Source organism: Schistocerca gregaria, chromosome 8 (genome assembly GCF_023897955.1).
Source record: "Schistocerca gregaria isolate iqSchGreg1 chromosome 8, iqSchGreg1.2, whole genome shotgun sequence".
NCBI lineage: Eukaryota > Metazoa > Arthropoda > Insecta > Orthoptera > Acrididae > Schistocerca > Schistocerca gregaria.
Window position 1 is genome coordinate 197606345 of NC_064927.1, and position 17217 is coordinate 197623561.

General features: G+C 38.9%; 1 protein-coding gene across 21 annotated transcripts in view; it reads right to left on the reverse strand.

The window, feature by feature from the left end:
• LOC126283946 (testin) overlaps positions 1–17217 on the reverse strand; it is an 82896-nt gene that overhangs the window by 25017 nt on the left and 40662 nt on the right. For all 21 annotated transcript variants that reach the window (XM_049982354.1, XM_049982361.1, XM_049982366.1 and 18 more), the window contains 2 exons: positions 3457–3914; positions 2411–2515 (listed from right to left, as the gene is read on the reverse strand). In XM_049982354.1, coding sequence (XP_049838311.1) covers positions 2411–2515; positions 3457–3914 — 563 coding nt within the window. The remainder of the gene's footprint in view (positions 1–2410; positions 2516–3456; positions 3915–17217) is intronic.

The following is a 17217-nucleotide window of genomic DNA, read 5'->3' on the forward strand; positions in this document are numbered from 1 at the left end:
GGTCGAGCAGCTCTTCATAAGCCACACATTTCTATACTCAGTGCTAAGTGACTATTGAAGTGGTGTAAAAAGAGTGATGCCACTGGGTAGTGGGTGACTGAAAACTAGTCACTTGGGAGTGATGAATCAATCGTGCTAGACCCTGTGACAATCCAATGTAAAGGTTTGGATTTGCAAATGCCTGGAAAACTTTGCCTGTCATCATGTGAACAGTGAAGTAAAGGGAAGGTGCTATTACAGTAAAGGTTTACCTTCATGGTTAGTATGTGGTCCTCTTACACTATTGTGCTTAAAAAAACACAAAATGCAGATGGACACGACCCAATTTTACAGCATAGTGTACTGTGTACAGTAGAGGAATAGTCTGCTGATGATGACTGACTTTACCGGTATGACAATGTGCCCTATCAGAAAGTAGCATCTCTGAGGTAATGGTTTGTGGACAATAACATTATAGAAATGGACTAGCCTGCCCATGGTCACAACCTGAACCCAACAGAACAACTTTGGAATGAGTTACAAAGCCAATTTCGTTCCAGACTCCAGCATCTAACATTACTATCTTCTCTGGTTTTGGCTCTTGTGGAGAAATGGGATGCCATTCCACAACAGACAATCAGACACCTCACTGAAAGTTTCCCCAACAGAGTTCAAGCTGTCACAGAGGCAAAGGGTTGGACACACTCTCGGATTAATCTTCAGTAGTAGGGGTCTGTTTGCAGCTCATGGTCTTGTGGTACCATTCTCGCTTCCCACGCATGAGGTCCCGGCTTCGACTCCTAGCAGGGTCAGGGATTTTCCTTGCCTCGAGATGACTGGGTGTTGTGTTGTCTTCATCATCATCATTCATCCCCATTATGATTGGAGAAAGGCAACGGCAAACCACTTCCATTAGGACCTTGCCTAGTCGGCGGTGCGCGTCTCCGCATCGTCTCCTATGCTTCTCTGAGTATGGGCCCTCATCATCATCATCATCATCATCATCATCATCATCATCATCATCATCATCATCATCATCATCATCATCTGTAAGGGTCCAAATACTTTTGATCTAGTAAACCATTTAGCAATGCGATATGGTCTCTTAATCATAAGAAGCAGTGAGTAGGTTACACAAACAGAACTACAGCAAATGCTAGGCCATTACTTTTGTAACCTATGAGGGGAAATCACATAGCTTATGATACTCTTACTTGATTGATTCTTGCGTAAACTCATCAGTCTGGGATCCTTATTATGGAAGATTTATAGAGGGAGGAATTATGGAGAAGCCACAAAAAAATAAGTTGTATGTGTCATAGTGGGCTTGTGGAGCATCACTGAGGTACTCCAATGGCACCAGTGACATTCCAAGAAGAATGACAGTTCCTCCCACATATATCTAAAAAAAAAAAAATAAATGACAATACAGTAAAATCAGAGAAGTTTGAACTTACACAGAGGCTAAAGATAGTCTTCGTTTCTATGCGCACCATTCACAAATGGAACGGAAATGGAGAAAAATGGTGGTAGCACACAATGTACCTTCTACCATACACCATACGGTGGCTTGCAGAGTACATATTGTACGCAACAATGATTTGTATTCCCATCCATGCCACAGCGTATGTCATATGCTGTGGATGACAAGTAGGCACAGTTCTTCACTGCTCCTCAGACTATGCAAGCTGAGAGTACAATGAGCACAGTTTTGAGATGAAATACAGGCACTCAGTTGTGTACTGCCATTTTTGGCCTTCAGACCACATCATCTGATACAGTGTGTTGACTATTTCTTGTTTTGGAGTTCTCTCTCTTTCAGTATTCACTCTGAACTGATCTTGAACACTTGTGGAAACAGTGTTGTTGTCTTTTGATCTGTGTTTCTAACTAATCATTCAATACATGAACTTACTTACAGTACTCATCGTCTAGAACTACTGTTCATTTCATGGCTTAGTGCACCACAGTGTGTCAAGTGATGCAGAACATTTTGTATCTATGCTAAGGAGGATATAAAGTATAAATGTATATGTAGAGCAGTTTACAATGTAAGCTAACATTTTTCAATATTTTACAGCTTTATAACTTAGTTTATATTGCTTAAGGTAAAAAAAAAAAAAAAAAAAAAAAAAAAAAAAAAAAAGATCTCAGAATACCACTGTATAAGCATTTCAGCTTCCAGTTCCCCCAAGTTTACTGTGCATATTTCTCCAGTACAATGAGAACTGGTAATAAGAGCAATGCAAAAAACAGTTTGTAGTACTATAACATAAGCAAACTTTTGTCTCAGTATGTAAATCACAGCAATATGCTGGAGGGGAGATACTCTGGTTAACATAAGCAGGCAGGCAGGCAGAGTAATGAGACAACATAATATATTGTGGTAGTTGCCTACTGGGGTTTAACTAGAACTGCTGATCAAGCTTACTTCATCACAGGCAAAGCATCGGGGAATCTTCAGGAGCTCTGCATAATGACGGCCACAGTAAACTTGTCCCTTATTGAAGAAGTAAATGAGGTCCACCAGAAGCTCCTGAAACAGACAGTAGTTTCTGAATGCTAAAAATGATGGTGACAAAATTTTAAAAATTAATCTTAATCAAATGAAAGTGATGATTTAAAACAGAAAACTATCAAGATTTGGTTTTTAAAGCCTTTTTTTATCAAAGCACTGTTTATATTAATTTGTGTAAACACGTGATTCATCCTCTTTTACAATGACTTCAAATGCATATCTAAAATTGTTCCACTTGAAGTTCCTTGCAGCTCAGAACTGAAGTTTTCAATATTTCACTTTCATAAAGTTGAAGAGTGAATCGTTTCCTGAGTTGCAAGGAGAGGTAGTCTACAGTGGGTGCAAGCTCACGGCTGCAGGGAGGTTGGGGCATGTACAAAAGGTTCCCGCCTTAAGTACCAAAATGTGTGGACAAGGTAAGCATCCATTGTTGAAAATCAAAATAACTCTAATCTCATCTTTACATATTGTCGCTGTTAGTTTGATACCAAAATGCAACCATCACAATTTTGGCTTCAGTAAATTTGAGTGATACCACTGCACAGACTGCTGTTTAAGACTCCAGGCTCCATAACTATTCCATGACCTTCTGCAGTGACTGTAATTCATTTATGGTAGTACTGTTTATATTTACAGTCATTTTAATTTACTGTCACACAAAAAGCTATTCCTAACAGATGATCAGTGCAGTCTACTGCACACATGCAAACTGACCCTAGCAGCCAGTTAAATTTTTCAGCCAATCAGCCACTACTTATAATGCATGCCTTGTACCTCACACTAAATACTGGCCGCATGGTCCAATTGTGCTTATATACTACTGTCACTTATCACCTTCAAGCTGTATTACTAAAAATAAAGGACAATTGGACTGTGTGTTGCATAAAAACAAAAAAGTTGCTGAAAACGAATAAATTACATTTCTGCAAGAGCATGAAAATCAGAAAATCAGTTCTTACCTTGCAAGTAGTGCAGACAAAGCAGGACGGGTGCCATGCTACATCTTGTCCTGCTCGGTCAGCGAACACAGCTACATCACCAGCCTGAATTGCACCTTTGCACTCCTTGCAGTTAAACTGTGGCTGCTGCACAGCTGGGGTATCATCAGTTTTCATTTCTGCCATGTGACTTGACAACTCTCCAAGTTCCGCATCATGTCTGTGCTGCTGCATTGCTAGAGCTGACTTAGGCAGTGCATCAGTAGGAACACCTTCAGAAAAGACAGTCTCTCCGTGAGGACCCAATGAAGAATAAATGGAACTCTTGGCTGGAAGGGCTTCTGGCATTCCAAAAGGATCATGCCCAGTACCAACAGTGTCAGCAAACCTTCCTTTCTGTTGCCTATGGGCATCATCATGTGATTCACCTGGAATATGCTTTGTTGGAACTGTCTTCCCAGGTGACAAGTTGTTGACTCCTGTCAAAGGTAGAACAGTTTTGTGAGGATAAGTGACTATCAAGATCCACATTTATATCCAAGTTCTGCATGTCATTGCACTTGATTTATAAGAACATGAGGTTCTAAGAAGCTTTGGTTGCAAAAAACACAAAACAGGATGGATACCAAGACTACTTATTTACTTAATCATTCTACAGTCTACTGTGTACAGTAGACAATGAACCACTACTTTTAGTGCTGCATACATTTCTTATACTAAAACACAATAATTTTTCAGCTGGAAATAATATTATCTAATTTGTATTAATGAGTACATATGTAACAAGCATGAGTACATATAACAAGGATCAAAGGTTTTTTTTTTGACACACCCTCGTGGATCAGGACTAGGGCTCAGTCAGATAATATTTTACTGATGATTTGAGTTCATTCTGGTCCATTATTATTTTTGTGTGTCTCAGTAGTGCATCATACAGTTTTTGCTAGGCTGAGTAAACCTCTTTAGAATAGTGCTGTATTTGTCCATTGAACATGTAATTATTTGTATTCATTACAAGAACGCGAGGATCACTACTGTTCAGTTTTCCTTAATGTGCAAGCAGACTACATGTTACTCTTCCATTTACTTTTAACATTAACCTAATTACCTTTTTCAGTGCTCTGAAATATTTTGGGCTTGCTCTGAAGTTGCCCCAAAATACTATCCCCTATTTCAATACCGAGTGAGCATGTGAAAAATATAGTTCTGAGTATTATATGAGATGTAATTTCTTAGAATTTTGGAGTTTGTTGAACATCCCTATAATGTTCTTGTGCAGACTAAATGATCCCATAATGCAACACACCATTCATCATCACATCATCTCTATTTAATCTATTAATCCCACATGGTGAGGGCCCCAGACTGACGAACAATAGTCATGAGGCAGTCAAATGAGAGTTTTTTAAGCCCTTTCTTTCATGGATGAAATATATTTCCTTAAGCTACTCCCAATGAATTTCAGTCTGGCATCTGCTTTCCCTATTAATTGTTTTGTGTGTCCATTTCACAGCAGGTCGTTTCAGTAGTAACTCCTAGGTATTTTACAATCATTTGTTTTTCCAGTGATTTGCGATTAATACTGTAACCAAGCAGTAATTAATCTCTTTGCCTACTTATGTAAATTTATTTACATTCAGAGTCAACAGGCCATCCCTGCACCAACTGTTGACCCTCTGCAGGTCTTCCTGCATTTTGCTACTATCTTCTGGTGTTGCAAACTTCTTATAGACAGTAGCATCATCTGTGAATAGTCTCATGGAACCTCCAATACCATTCACCAGACCATTAATATAAATTGTAAATTAATTTGGTTTGCTACTAAGTGAGCTCATATTTTATTCGTTAAATGACAGTGTGGAATTGTAGTCAATGTATTCCATTAAGTCAAGGAAAATGACATCAACTAGTCAAAGGCACTTTGGGTCTCATGGACAAACAGAGAAAGCTAAGTTTCACAAGACCTATATTTGAGGAAGCTATATTGATTTTTGTAGAGATTTTTGTTCTCCAAGAACATCATAATGAATGAGTGTAAAACATGTCACATAATTCTATGACAATGTTATCAGTGATAGAGGATTACAATTATGGAGAACTGTATGATGATTATTCTTGAAAACGGGAATGGCTTGCACTTTTTTCCAGTCAGTAGGTACGCTCTGTCACTCCAGCAACCTGTTAGAAGGTTTGTGAGTACTTTCACACTATCTATGGAGAACCTCACAGGAGTCTCATCCAGTCCAGTTGGCTTTTCACTGCTGAGCAGTTGCTTTTCTTTTCTGTAATTGCTTATCTCAACAACTGTCATTTTGATATTTGTGTGATGATTGAAAGGAGAAATGATATTCTGTGGTGAAACAATTTCTGGAGACTAAGTTCACTACTGTGGCCTTGTTCTGTCATCTTCTGTTTTGGTCCCAGTATGGTCACACAGAAACTAAATAGACGATTTTGATCTGCTTACCAATTTTACATAAGAATAACACCTTTTAGGACTTTTAGTCAATTAGTTTGGCAAAATTTTACTTGTAAATTCATTAAATACTTCTTGCATTACACCCCTCATGCTCATTTTGGCTTCAGTCAGTTCTTGCTTGTCCACTAGGTTTTGACTTCACTTAAATCAGAGATAAACCTCACTTTGCTTTTGCAGAAACTTTCTAACCTGACTATTGAACCGAAGTGGGTCTAAGCCATCTCTCACAACCTTGTTAGCACATACTTGACTAAGGCATGTTTTACAATGATTCAGAGTTTCATCTATTTGTCATCCACACCTTTATTCTCAGAGCCAAATATTTCATGATGACTACTTAGATACAAAGCAGTTTGTATCGTGTCACTAATGCTACCAAAAAAAATTTCCTAGTGTTTTTTAAACATTCCTTGTAATACCTATAATAATTGATGCTATCACAGCCTTATGATCGCCGATTTCCTCATCGACATTAATAAGATTCAATAGGTTCGGCCTGTTAGTTACTAGGAGGTCTAGGACACTGTCCTCACATGCTGGTTCTTTAACTACCTGCTCGACGTAATTTTCAGATGAGACGTTCAGAAATATTTTACTCAAATCCATTTCTCTGACACCACTTTCATTTCCTGACTCTCCCTTTCTACACCAGACAAGCGGATTCCTCCACTACTAAAACAGCACACGATAATAAAACTTATTTGTGATATTCTCCAAGATGTCTCTGAAATGCTCTGCCACTACAACTCCTGACACAGGGGGTCAACTAAAGCATGCATTATATTCTTTTACCCACCTTTAATGTAATGCTTTACCCACATTATTTCACATTTAAAATCTGTAATAACCTCATTATATACTACTGAGTTCTTTATGGCATTACACATGCTACCACCACCACTTGTATCTAGTCTACCCTTCCATAAATTAAAATCTTCACTGCTGCACACTTCTATTCTTTAATAAGCAAGACTAATTATGAAACTTTACCATGTCTACTTTTGCAGTATACCAATAATAAATTAACATTCTCTCTTTTCGATCTACAAGATGAAGAATTCTCCTTTCAGAGTAATCTGGTTATTCTATCTTTGAACGTGACAGGCATTTTACAATTTCTCCTAAGAAGGGGTACCTCTAGCCGAAAAAACCCTCATGTGCAAGCCATACATACCCTGCTATCCGAGCAACCACTTCCTTTGTGTGATACTCTTGTGACCTGTCAATGTGGACACTAAAATTCTTCCCTCAATAGCGGAAATCAAGAATACCACTTTTGAAATCACTGCAGAACCATCTGCGCCTCTGGGTATGATGATGGAAATGATGAGCTGTGCTTCCACTCCACATATGATGCTAGATTCGGAGATTGGAAAGTTCTGTTAACTACATGTCAAGTAGCAATGTTTGCTACAAATCTTCATGAAAAATAATAATGTACAGGAAAAAGAACTTCATTTTTACAGATGTAGGCAACTTTTGTTTTTGAAAATCATCACTGTAATCAATTAACTATTAAGCTACAAGCAGCATACATACAGTAAAACTGAAGAAGTTCCACATTTTAAAAAATTTTGTTGAGCTGCTGCATTCTAATTCCAGCCACACATTGATGTTGCAGTTTGGGACAGTAATATTTTTCAGGAACAATTGTAATTTAACTTCCTTGCCTTTTCTTTCTCTGTAACTTCCACTGATATACAGAGTGATTATAATTTACACTGTATAAATAACACCACTTGTCAGAATGACGTCAAATTGCAATGGAGTATTATTGCAATAGAGGGAAAATGTCAGGCAGAAGAAAAAAAGAAAGTGTGAAAATTGATCAACAGATGGCGCTGTATGTGTCATAATATGTAAATGAAAACACCTGTCATGCGCACTACACACAGCTTTTCCTTCTTTCACGTCTGCGATGTTCGCCATGACTGTCTCAATGCAGGATCGCACTCTGCTTGTAAAGTTGTATTACAAGAATGATGACTGTGCATACGTTGCTCTGCATAAGTACCGGACACTGAAGGGTTTGAAAAAAGCCATTGATCCGATGACTGCCATGGGTCTGGAGAAATTGATTCGGAAATTTGAAGAGACGGGTTCTTTTGGTGTGCAAACTTGTAGATGAAGGAAATGAATTGATTCGACATCAGTGGAAGCAGTGGCCACAGCAAGGCAGGAGGAGATGAATGGTGGTGGTGGCGTGCAAACGTGTAGTGCACGGAGAACTGCCTGAACAGTGGACATACCCGTGAGCATGGTGCATAAAATCATACGAAACATCCTTCTTTGCTATCTATTCAAAATTAACCATGTGCACGAGTTGTTTCCTGCTGACCTGCTAGCATGAGAGACCTTTGCTTCAGAATCTCTTGCTCGGATGGAAGAGGACAATGATTGTCCGTGGAAGATTTTGTGGACAGATGAAGCCCACTTCCATCTGACAGGATATGTCAATACACAGAATTGTTAAATATGGGCAATGGAAAATCCACACGCAAATCAACCAGTACCACTTAATCCTGAAAAGGTCACTGCATAGTGCGAGCTTACGGCATCATTTGTCATAGGGCCATATTTTTTCGAAGAGACAGGTGCTTCTGGTCCTGTTACCTGTACTGTCACTGGTAAGTGGTACGAGTGTCTTTTGAGCAAACATGTCATTCCAACTCTCCAACAGTGTGGATGGGATCATTTTTATGCAAAATGCTCCACCTCTGCACACTGCAAATCCAGTTAAGCAGCTGCTGAAGTGCCCTTTCAGAAATGCTACAATCATCAGCTGCCATTTCCCTACAGCCTGGCCGTCCCAATCTTAATCCGTGTGACTTCTGGCTGTGGGGCTATCTGAAATATGTAGTGTTCAGTGTTCCAAACGCAAACTTAGCTGCACTGAAGACACGCACTGTGCAACACATTCTGAACGTGAACCCAGAAACAGTTTGATGAGTTGTGGAACACACTGTTTCTCATTTTCAACTCATTGCAGAAGATGGTGGACAGCATATTGAACATTTTTTGTACCAGTCACATGGAAATTAATAATCCGATTTGATTTTTTGTTCAGAACAAATAAAAACCGATGTGATTGATGCTCTTTATGCAGTTTTTGGCCTAAGGACAATTAAAAACAAATGTGAGTGATTCTTTTTGTGCGGTTTTTAGCTTCAGGACAATTAAAAACTGATTTTTGTCATCCAATGTGATATGACCTTGCTGTGGTGGATGGGCTTACGTAATTAACAGTATCACACCTGTACACCCATGCACACTGAGTAGGCCTAGTACAGTTTGTTAAACGTCAAACGCACACCTTAGGCATTGTTGTATGATTCACTGGTCATTTGAAGTCGACGACTATTAAATTATGATGCTTACAGCGCCATCTATTGCTATGTTTCCTAACTATTTATTTTTCTTGTGCCATACATTTCCCCACTTCTCCAATAATATTCTGTTGCAATTTGACGTCATTCTGACCAACGGTGTTATTTCTACAGTGATTTGAAAGTTTAAGTTTTAATTATAATCGTCCCGCACATTTGCAGATTTTGGTTTGTTACATTCTGTGCATAATTGTTGGAAACAACAGATATGTTAATGTTTAACATGTGTGCACAAGCATTTTCACAGTGTCATTTGATTTTTGTTTGATGGTTGTCACACACAAACTGGATAGTTTCTCACATATTAAACCACCACTTTCTCTGTACAGTCAATATTTCATTTTCTGACACCTCACTTTCATTTTGTAATAATTTAATAATTTTGTTTTCGGAGTCAATTTTAATTGGCAGTTCCTAAGTTTCAACACACAAAAAGTCATGGCATGTCCACAGAAAACTATTACTTAGGAATTCTAGGTATATTTTTGCATCCTTTTCATGTAACCAAAAATAAATTTACTTGATACTTAAGATGAAATTTATCAGTGTAATATACGAGTGTAATCCCAAAAGTAAGGTCTGCTATTTTTTTTATAAGTGCACAACTCTGTTCGTGTGGCAGTTGGTCACACTGTTATGAAGAGTGCTTCACGCGCTATGTGTAAACATATGCACGCCGTGCTGAGGCACTCAATCTTGGCTTGGCAGCCATTGAGAGTGGAGCTGCCATTGGATGTTACCGCCAAGTACGAATTGCATGCAGTTATTTGGTTTCTGAATGCAAAGGGCACTGTGCCGATCGAAATCCATCGCCAATTGACGGAAGTGTATGGTGAGTCGTGCATGGATGTCAAAAATATTCTTAAGTGGTGTAGAGAGTTTGCAGCTGGTCGGACCAAAATTCATGATTAACAAAGTAGTGGGAAACTGTCAATTTCTGAGGAGAAAGTGTTGAAAGTTGAGCAAAGCATGCGTGAAGGTCAGCGGATCACCCTGGATGATCTCTGCACATTGGTTCCTGAGGTTTCCCGAAGTAACGCTCACAGAATTTTAACTGAAACATTGAACTACTGGAAGGTGTGCGCAAGATGGGTGCCACACAAGCTGACTGAGGACCACATGCGGCAATGAGTTGATGGTTCTCACACATCTTCACCACCAGGACAACTTTCTGGACTCAATTGTCACGGCTGATGAAACCTCGGCATACCACTCTACACCTGAGACCAAGCAACAATCACACCAGTTCATAACTTTCTGAACAGCATGGCGGCAATCTGGTATGATATGGGCATACAAAAACTGCCACAGCGTCTACAAATAAGCATTGACATGTCAAAAATAAGCATTGACATGTCAAAAATAGCTAAATTTTCAAGCTGTAAATCGGTGTAAACCATTGTACAAATAAACAGAGCTATGTACTTATAAAAAAATAAGAGACATTGCTTTTGGGATTACCCTCGTATATTGGGATTCAAAGTAGTGATTAAGAAAGTGATCAAATAATATGTTCAAACAAGGGACTTACAAGCATGAAATATGTATGTATATACAAGAACGAGGTATGAATCACATTCTCTGCGAAACGAATTGTTTAATTTTTTGCCTTTTTGATGACTGGGAGGTGTCACTGCACTTTTCTATTGGCGACATCTTATTTTGCTAAATTACCAGTCTGAATAGTAAACTAGTACTTAATAGATTTCAGAATGTCCACAATGTGTGTTACTAGAATCCCAGCCTATTAGAAGATTACATGTTACTTCCCTCTGTGGCTTTCTGATAGGAGGCTCTTCAGGTTTTCGTTGCAATTAACAAAGATAAAGAAAAGCCGTCAAGATCTTAAACTCTGTGAAACAAGAACCTTGAAATCCACCTCATAGCAGCAGAAGGATGGGGTAGGGTGGGGTGGGGTGGGGGGTAAAATTTGCTCTGCAAGCAGCTAACAAATGCAGGAACTGACTGTCTCCCGGAATAAAAAAGACACGTTTTATCAAGAACCTAGAAGGACAAAAGAGTATTTTATGAATTATAAGATGCTATGGATGGGAAGATGCACTTTAATTTTTAAGCAACTTTTTAAAAAACATAACATTTTTACCATTTTTTGTTATCTGATTGTGAAGCCAGACAAAAAAAGTTTTAATTTATAAAACTGAATTGACCTTTAAAATCCCTGAAAATTGTTATCTGATCTCTCACTCTACACCATGACTGTTTTATCCACTGACACACTTGTTTCATTGTGGGTCGTTTTAAAGCTCCATTCGCCATGAATTCATGCTGCGTTTCATCCATCATCCATTTGTGCTATTCCTCCCTCATATACACTTTAAATGGTGTATTTACTGAGAGATCAAGAGGTTGCAAGTGTGACATAAGTCTTCCCAGAATAACGGCAAGCTCTGTATTTCCCCGTCTCAATTTCTCCTTCACAGAATTTTTCAAATGACTACTACACCGATCTAGCCAAGAAGAGAACTTTTCTTCAATAAAGCACCTTGGCTTCGCTCCCACACTCTGTTAACCCATAATTTCATACCAATCTAGTCCATCCAGTCCCTGTCATGTACATGAACAACACCACAAGACAGTATTTCAGAAGGTTTTGGCATTTTTTTGTGCTTGAAGGTGATCACTGGATTAAGTTTAGTACCTTCAGCACAAGATGAAAAGACAACAGTGTAGTGCATATTTTTTGCATGTCCACTTGTTTTTATGTCCGCATTTTGTGGTCTCGCGGTAGCATTCTCGCTTCCCGAGCATGGGTCCCGGGTTCGATTCCTGGCGGGGTCAGGGATTTTAACCTGCCTCGAGATGACTGGGTGTTGTTCTGTCATTTTCATCATCATCATCATCATCCATCCCCATTACAGTCAGAGGAAGGCAATGGCAAACCACCTCCGCCAGAACCTTGCCTAGTACAGCAGTGTGGGTCTCCCGCATCGTACCCCTACGCTTTGTTAAGGAGTATGGGACATCATCTTCAGTTGTTTTTATGGTGACAGTTTTAGCACCTTTTATGGCAACAACTCTGTTAATCGGCACATCAAATGTCAGAGTTTCGTCCATATTCACTATTTGGCTTAGTTCCACAATGGTTTTCTTTTGATATTGAATAACAAAGTGATGGAATGATAATACGAAGGGTGTTCCAAAAGTTTTGCACAGTCTTCTCTAATTTTTTTATTTTTTGCAAGAAGAGAATGAAATTTTTTGTGAACATAATTGGAACTTTTAGCTATAAGTTGGTATATAAAAGTATTTTCTTTTATGTACAGATGAGCCATAATGGACCGTGAAGTAGATGTCAGGTTGCAACAATGGTCGGTGATAGAGGTCCTGTTCAACATCTCAAGACCTGCAATGACTCTGCCACATCGATTCACAGGAAGTTGTTCCCTGTTTATGGAGAGGACACAGAGGATCACAGCAGTATCCAGCGGTAGTTACAGAGGTTTAAAGAATGTGATTTCTCTCTACTGGACAATCCACCATACGGTAGACCATTGACGACAGGGAGTGGTGTGAATAAAGAGACCATTGATTAAATCATCCAAAATGACAGATGTGTGATGACACGACAGCTTGCTGAAATGACTTGTTTGTCATGGGGTAGTGTGGCACCACTGCTACAGTCACTAGGGTGCAGAAAACTGTGTGCATGTTGGGTGCCTAGATTACTGACAAGAGAAATGAAAACGATGAGGAAGAATGTGTGCGAGGGTCTCATAAAGACCTTTACCGAAGAGTGGAAACAGTGTTTTGATGATGTCCTAACCCACGATGAAACATGGTTGTTTTTGTCTGAACCTGAGAGCAAAACCCAATCCATGAAGTGGCGTCATCCGAGTTCTGCTTGGAAAAAGAAACCAAGACTTTCATGAACAGCAGGCTGAAAGGTGATGGCCTCCTCCTTCTGGGATCAGTGTGGTGTCATTTTCATTGACTTTTTGGAAAGTGGCTCCACAATTAACCGGGACCGTTACTGTTTGTCACTGGACAAGCTGTGATGTGTCATCAAGATCCACAGACCACAGTTTCTGGGTCAGCTCATCAGACTATACCATGCCAATGCCAAACCCCATTACAGCCCTTACAACACAGGAGAAAATCATAAAAATGGATTGGAAAATTGTTCCTCATCCTCCCTACAGTCCGGACTTGGCTCCATCTCTTTGGTTGTTTGGAGGCCCACCTGCACGGTAAAACATTTGATAGTGAGAAATACCTTATTTCCTGTGTTAAGTAATGGTGTAAAAGTCAATCCCCAGGAATTTTACCAAAGTGCATTTACATCATGGAAAGAACGTTAAGCCAGATGCATCACAACTGATGGAGGCTCAAAGTATAGCTAAATGTTCCAAGTATGTTCACAAAAAATTCATTCTCCTCCTGCAAAAAATAAAAAAATTAGGGGCGACTGTGCAAAACTTTTTAAATGCCCTTTGTATTTTCTCTTCATAATCTTCTGGCATTTTCTGCGATATTTTGGTTTTGGTTTGCATGCTAAGTCTATGACACTTCACAAACTTGACAAACATGTAGCACTAACCAACACTCCTCTTAAAGTCTGTTAAGTTCCACTGTAGCACTAGGTTATGAGCGAGTATTTCACTCACTTCTGTATTAATTCCAATGCCATTGTGACAGTTCTCAAATCCATTTCAGTATGTCATCATCTATTTTTGGCCATTTTGCCTTCAGACCTCTTTTCCCAAATTTTGTCTTCCTCATCTTTTTTTTTCAATTCATGTTTACAAGCCTGCCAACCATGAATGGTTTTTGCTGTTGGTGTAGGGAGGGGGGAAGAGGGGGGGGGGATGCCACTCCACTGTTCTGTTTCCATGTCCTTCTGCATAGGCTATTACTTTCAATTCATAGCCCACATCATATGAATAACCATCAGGTTACCTTCCATTAGGAATGTGGGTGCACTCAGCAACTGTGATCTGACTTAAAAATTATAGATCACTGCAATCAGTCGTCCTCTTTGCAGGTTTTATTTGGCAAAGCCAGATTTCAGCTAGTGTTTGGGCATCAGTCACAGTTCTTTGAATATTTTTTCAAAGAACTGTGACTGATGTCCGAACAACAGGGAACCGACATGCACTGAGACTAGAAAACAGTGCATTGATAATGGCTAAGCACTAGGTGAAATCTGGATTTGCCAAATAAAACCTGCAAAAAGGATGACTGATTGCTGTGCTCTATAATTTATAAATCATATGGATATCTTTTATTTTTTCCCCGTTATGAAACTAGCTACTAACAAAAATATTGCACTGTTATTGATAACACAAATCACTTATAATTCATGTTCACTGGAACCATAGACGGCAATGATGCATCATAGGCTAGACAATGCTCTAGATTTGCGAGAGGTGGGAGGGAGACAGTGTTAGCAAGCTTGTGAATTCCTGCAAATCATGTTTGCCGCATCGGTGCACTGCTGCTGCCAGTTGAATCCAATGTTGCCAGAGAGAGGTTTCCCACAGCATCAAATATATGGCTATCTTTAAGACTGGTGCGAATTTTACATCAAAGACTAGAAATTTTTATGTTAATTTCGAGTAGAAGACATACCTGAATTTTCTAGGCAAATTTTTCAAAGAAAAAAGTGAGCCTTATAGTCTGTAAAATACGGTATAGTGCAAGGCAGTCTCTTATCCTTGGAGTGGTAAACTGCTCCTAATGCTGCATGAAATAGCGTAATATATGCCACAGGATGGAGAAGGCCACACAGAAACCACTCCATTGAAGACCCACTGGACATGCCTTGTTTCGCAGAAATGATGATGGGCTTTGAAAATCTCTGCTGCCGACGGTATAGAAAAGAAAAAACTCAACTGATTGATCCACATCTATCAATACAACAGCTTTCTAGTTCATGTAATGAAAGGATGAATCAAGGCAAGGGAGGAAGAGTAAGACCTAGACATCAGTCTATATCTACATAAATACTCCGCAAGGTGCTTTCAAGGAGTGTGGGTGGTACGATGTATGATAATTAGTCATTCTCTTTTCTGTTCCATCTGCAAATGGAGTGAGGGAAAAGTGATGTCTATATGCTTCCATATGAGCCCAGATTTCTCTTATCATGCCTTCAGGGTCCTTATGTCAGGTGTGTGTTGTGGCAATAGGAGCAGATCAAGTATGGCATTCAGGGAAGTTCATATGAAGAAATAGAGAGACTAACAGGGAACAGAGAGAAATGGAGAAAAGAACTGCTGCCAACCAATCTTCAGGGCACAGGATAGGTATATCTGAAACAGAAAATAGATAAACAAGCACCAGAATGGTTGAACTGCAATGACCATAAAACAAACTAGTACCAGTCAGAGAGAGATTTTGGAGCAAATCTCACCACAAGATTACCATGGTAAAACAAACTTCAAAAGTGGTTACAGGTACAACTCATTCTAAGTTCCCCACACAGATGCATTTATGTACCTAAAAATCCTCCATACCACATGATGCAAGAAAATAGGACTCCTGCTACTGCTTCTGCAAAGGCAATACACTGTCATGGTGGTGAGAAATTGACACATCAGTGATAAAAGACATTATTGAGAGATAGTTGCTACACATTGTTAAGGTAAGCACACTTAATCCTGTAAGCACCATGGACAAGATTTAAAAATATAGTTTTTCTGTTTAATGGTCACTTTCCTTCTATAACAAACTAAATTCAATGGAACTGATGTAGAACATAATTCGACAAAAAAGTCAGCAAGCAGTAAAAACAGTCTTATGTTAAAGACTTTCAAAGAACAAATACAAAGTTGCATAAGAAAAGTAACTTCATAAGAAAAGTAATTTCAGAAGACTGAACCAGAGCATGTATACATGTCATCAATATCGACATTCTGGTGCCTTTACAGAACATGAACATTAAATATTTGTAATATATATTGGGATTCAAAGTAGTGATCACGAAAGTGATCAAGTAATATGTTCAAACAAGCAACTTACAAGCATGAAATATGTATGCATATACAAGAATGTCCCACATTAAAAATTTATGCCACACATATCAGTTAATCATCTCTAGTCGAATTGCTTGTGAAATAGCAACACTGTCTCAAAGAAGTTGGCTACACTAAATTTTATTGGAAAGTTGAGAGCAACTGTGCATTTATGTATCAGTTGTTGTGAGAAGCTTGTATTTTTGGGCTGTTACAGAAATTGGCAATTTGCATCAGAACAGCAAATTGATACTATGGAGTGTTACATACATCAAGGAATGTAAAGAAATGTTTCAAGCACAGTATCCTGGAACGAAACTCCCCACAACCAGCACTATTCAAGATCTGTACAAGAAATAAAGGGCTGTAGGAATATGCAGAGGAATAGGCAACCAACAATGAGGACCCTGAAATTACAGACAGAATTCGCATGGATATTATGAGAAGTCCACAAGTTGGTAAGGAGGTCATTGTAGCAAGTTTGTGTACCTTGGACACGGTGTCATTATGTACTACAAGATATGAAATTAAAAGCCTACTCTTTGAGTATGGTGCAAGAGTTGAAATTTGAGGACTTGGAAACTTCATTACTGTAATTGGCTGTTAGTATCAAATGCAGATGGTTACTTGGACCCTTGCTTTACTTCATGTCAGATGAGGCATGATTTCATTTGTCAGGTTATGTAAACACCCAAAAATTCAGATACTGGTCACATGTATTCTCCATGAAGAACACTACCACTCAGAGAAGACAGGTGTTTGGCATGCATTGTCCAGTGTACCCCATATTTTTCAATTACACCTTAAACAATGCAAGATATGTAGAGATCTTTGACTCCTGGATGCATTGATCACCACTTCCAGCATCTATTATAGCCAAGTAACTACATAATTTTAACATTACTATTATCTATTCTCTTTTAGTTAGTTCACAGTTTCTCAAATC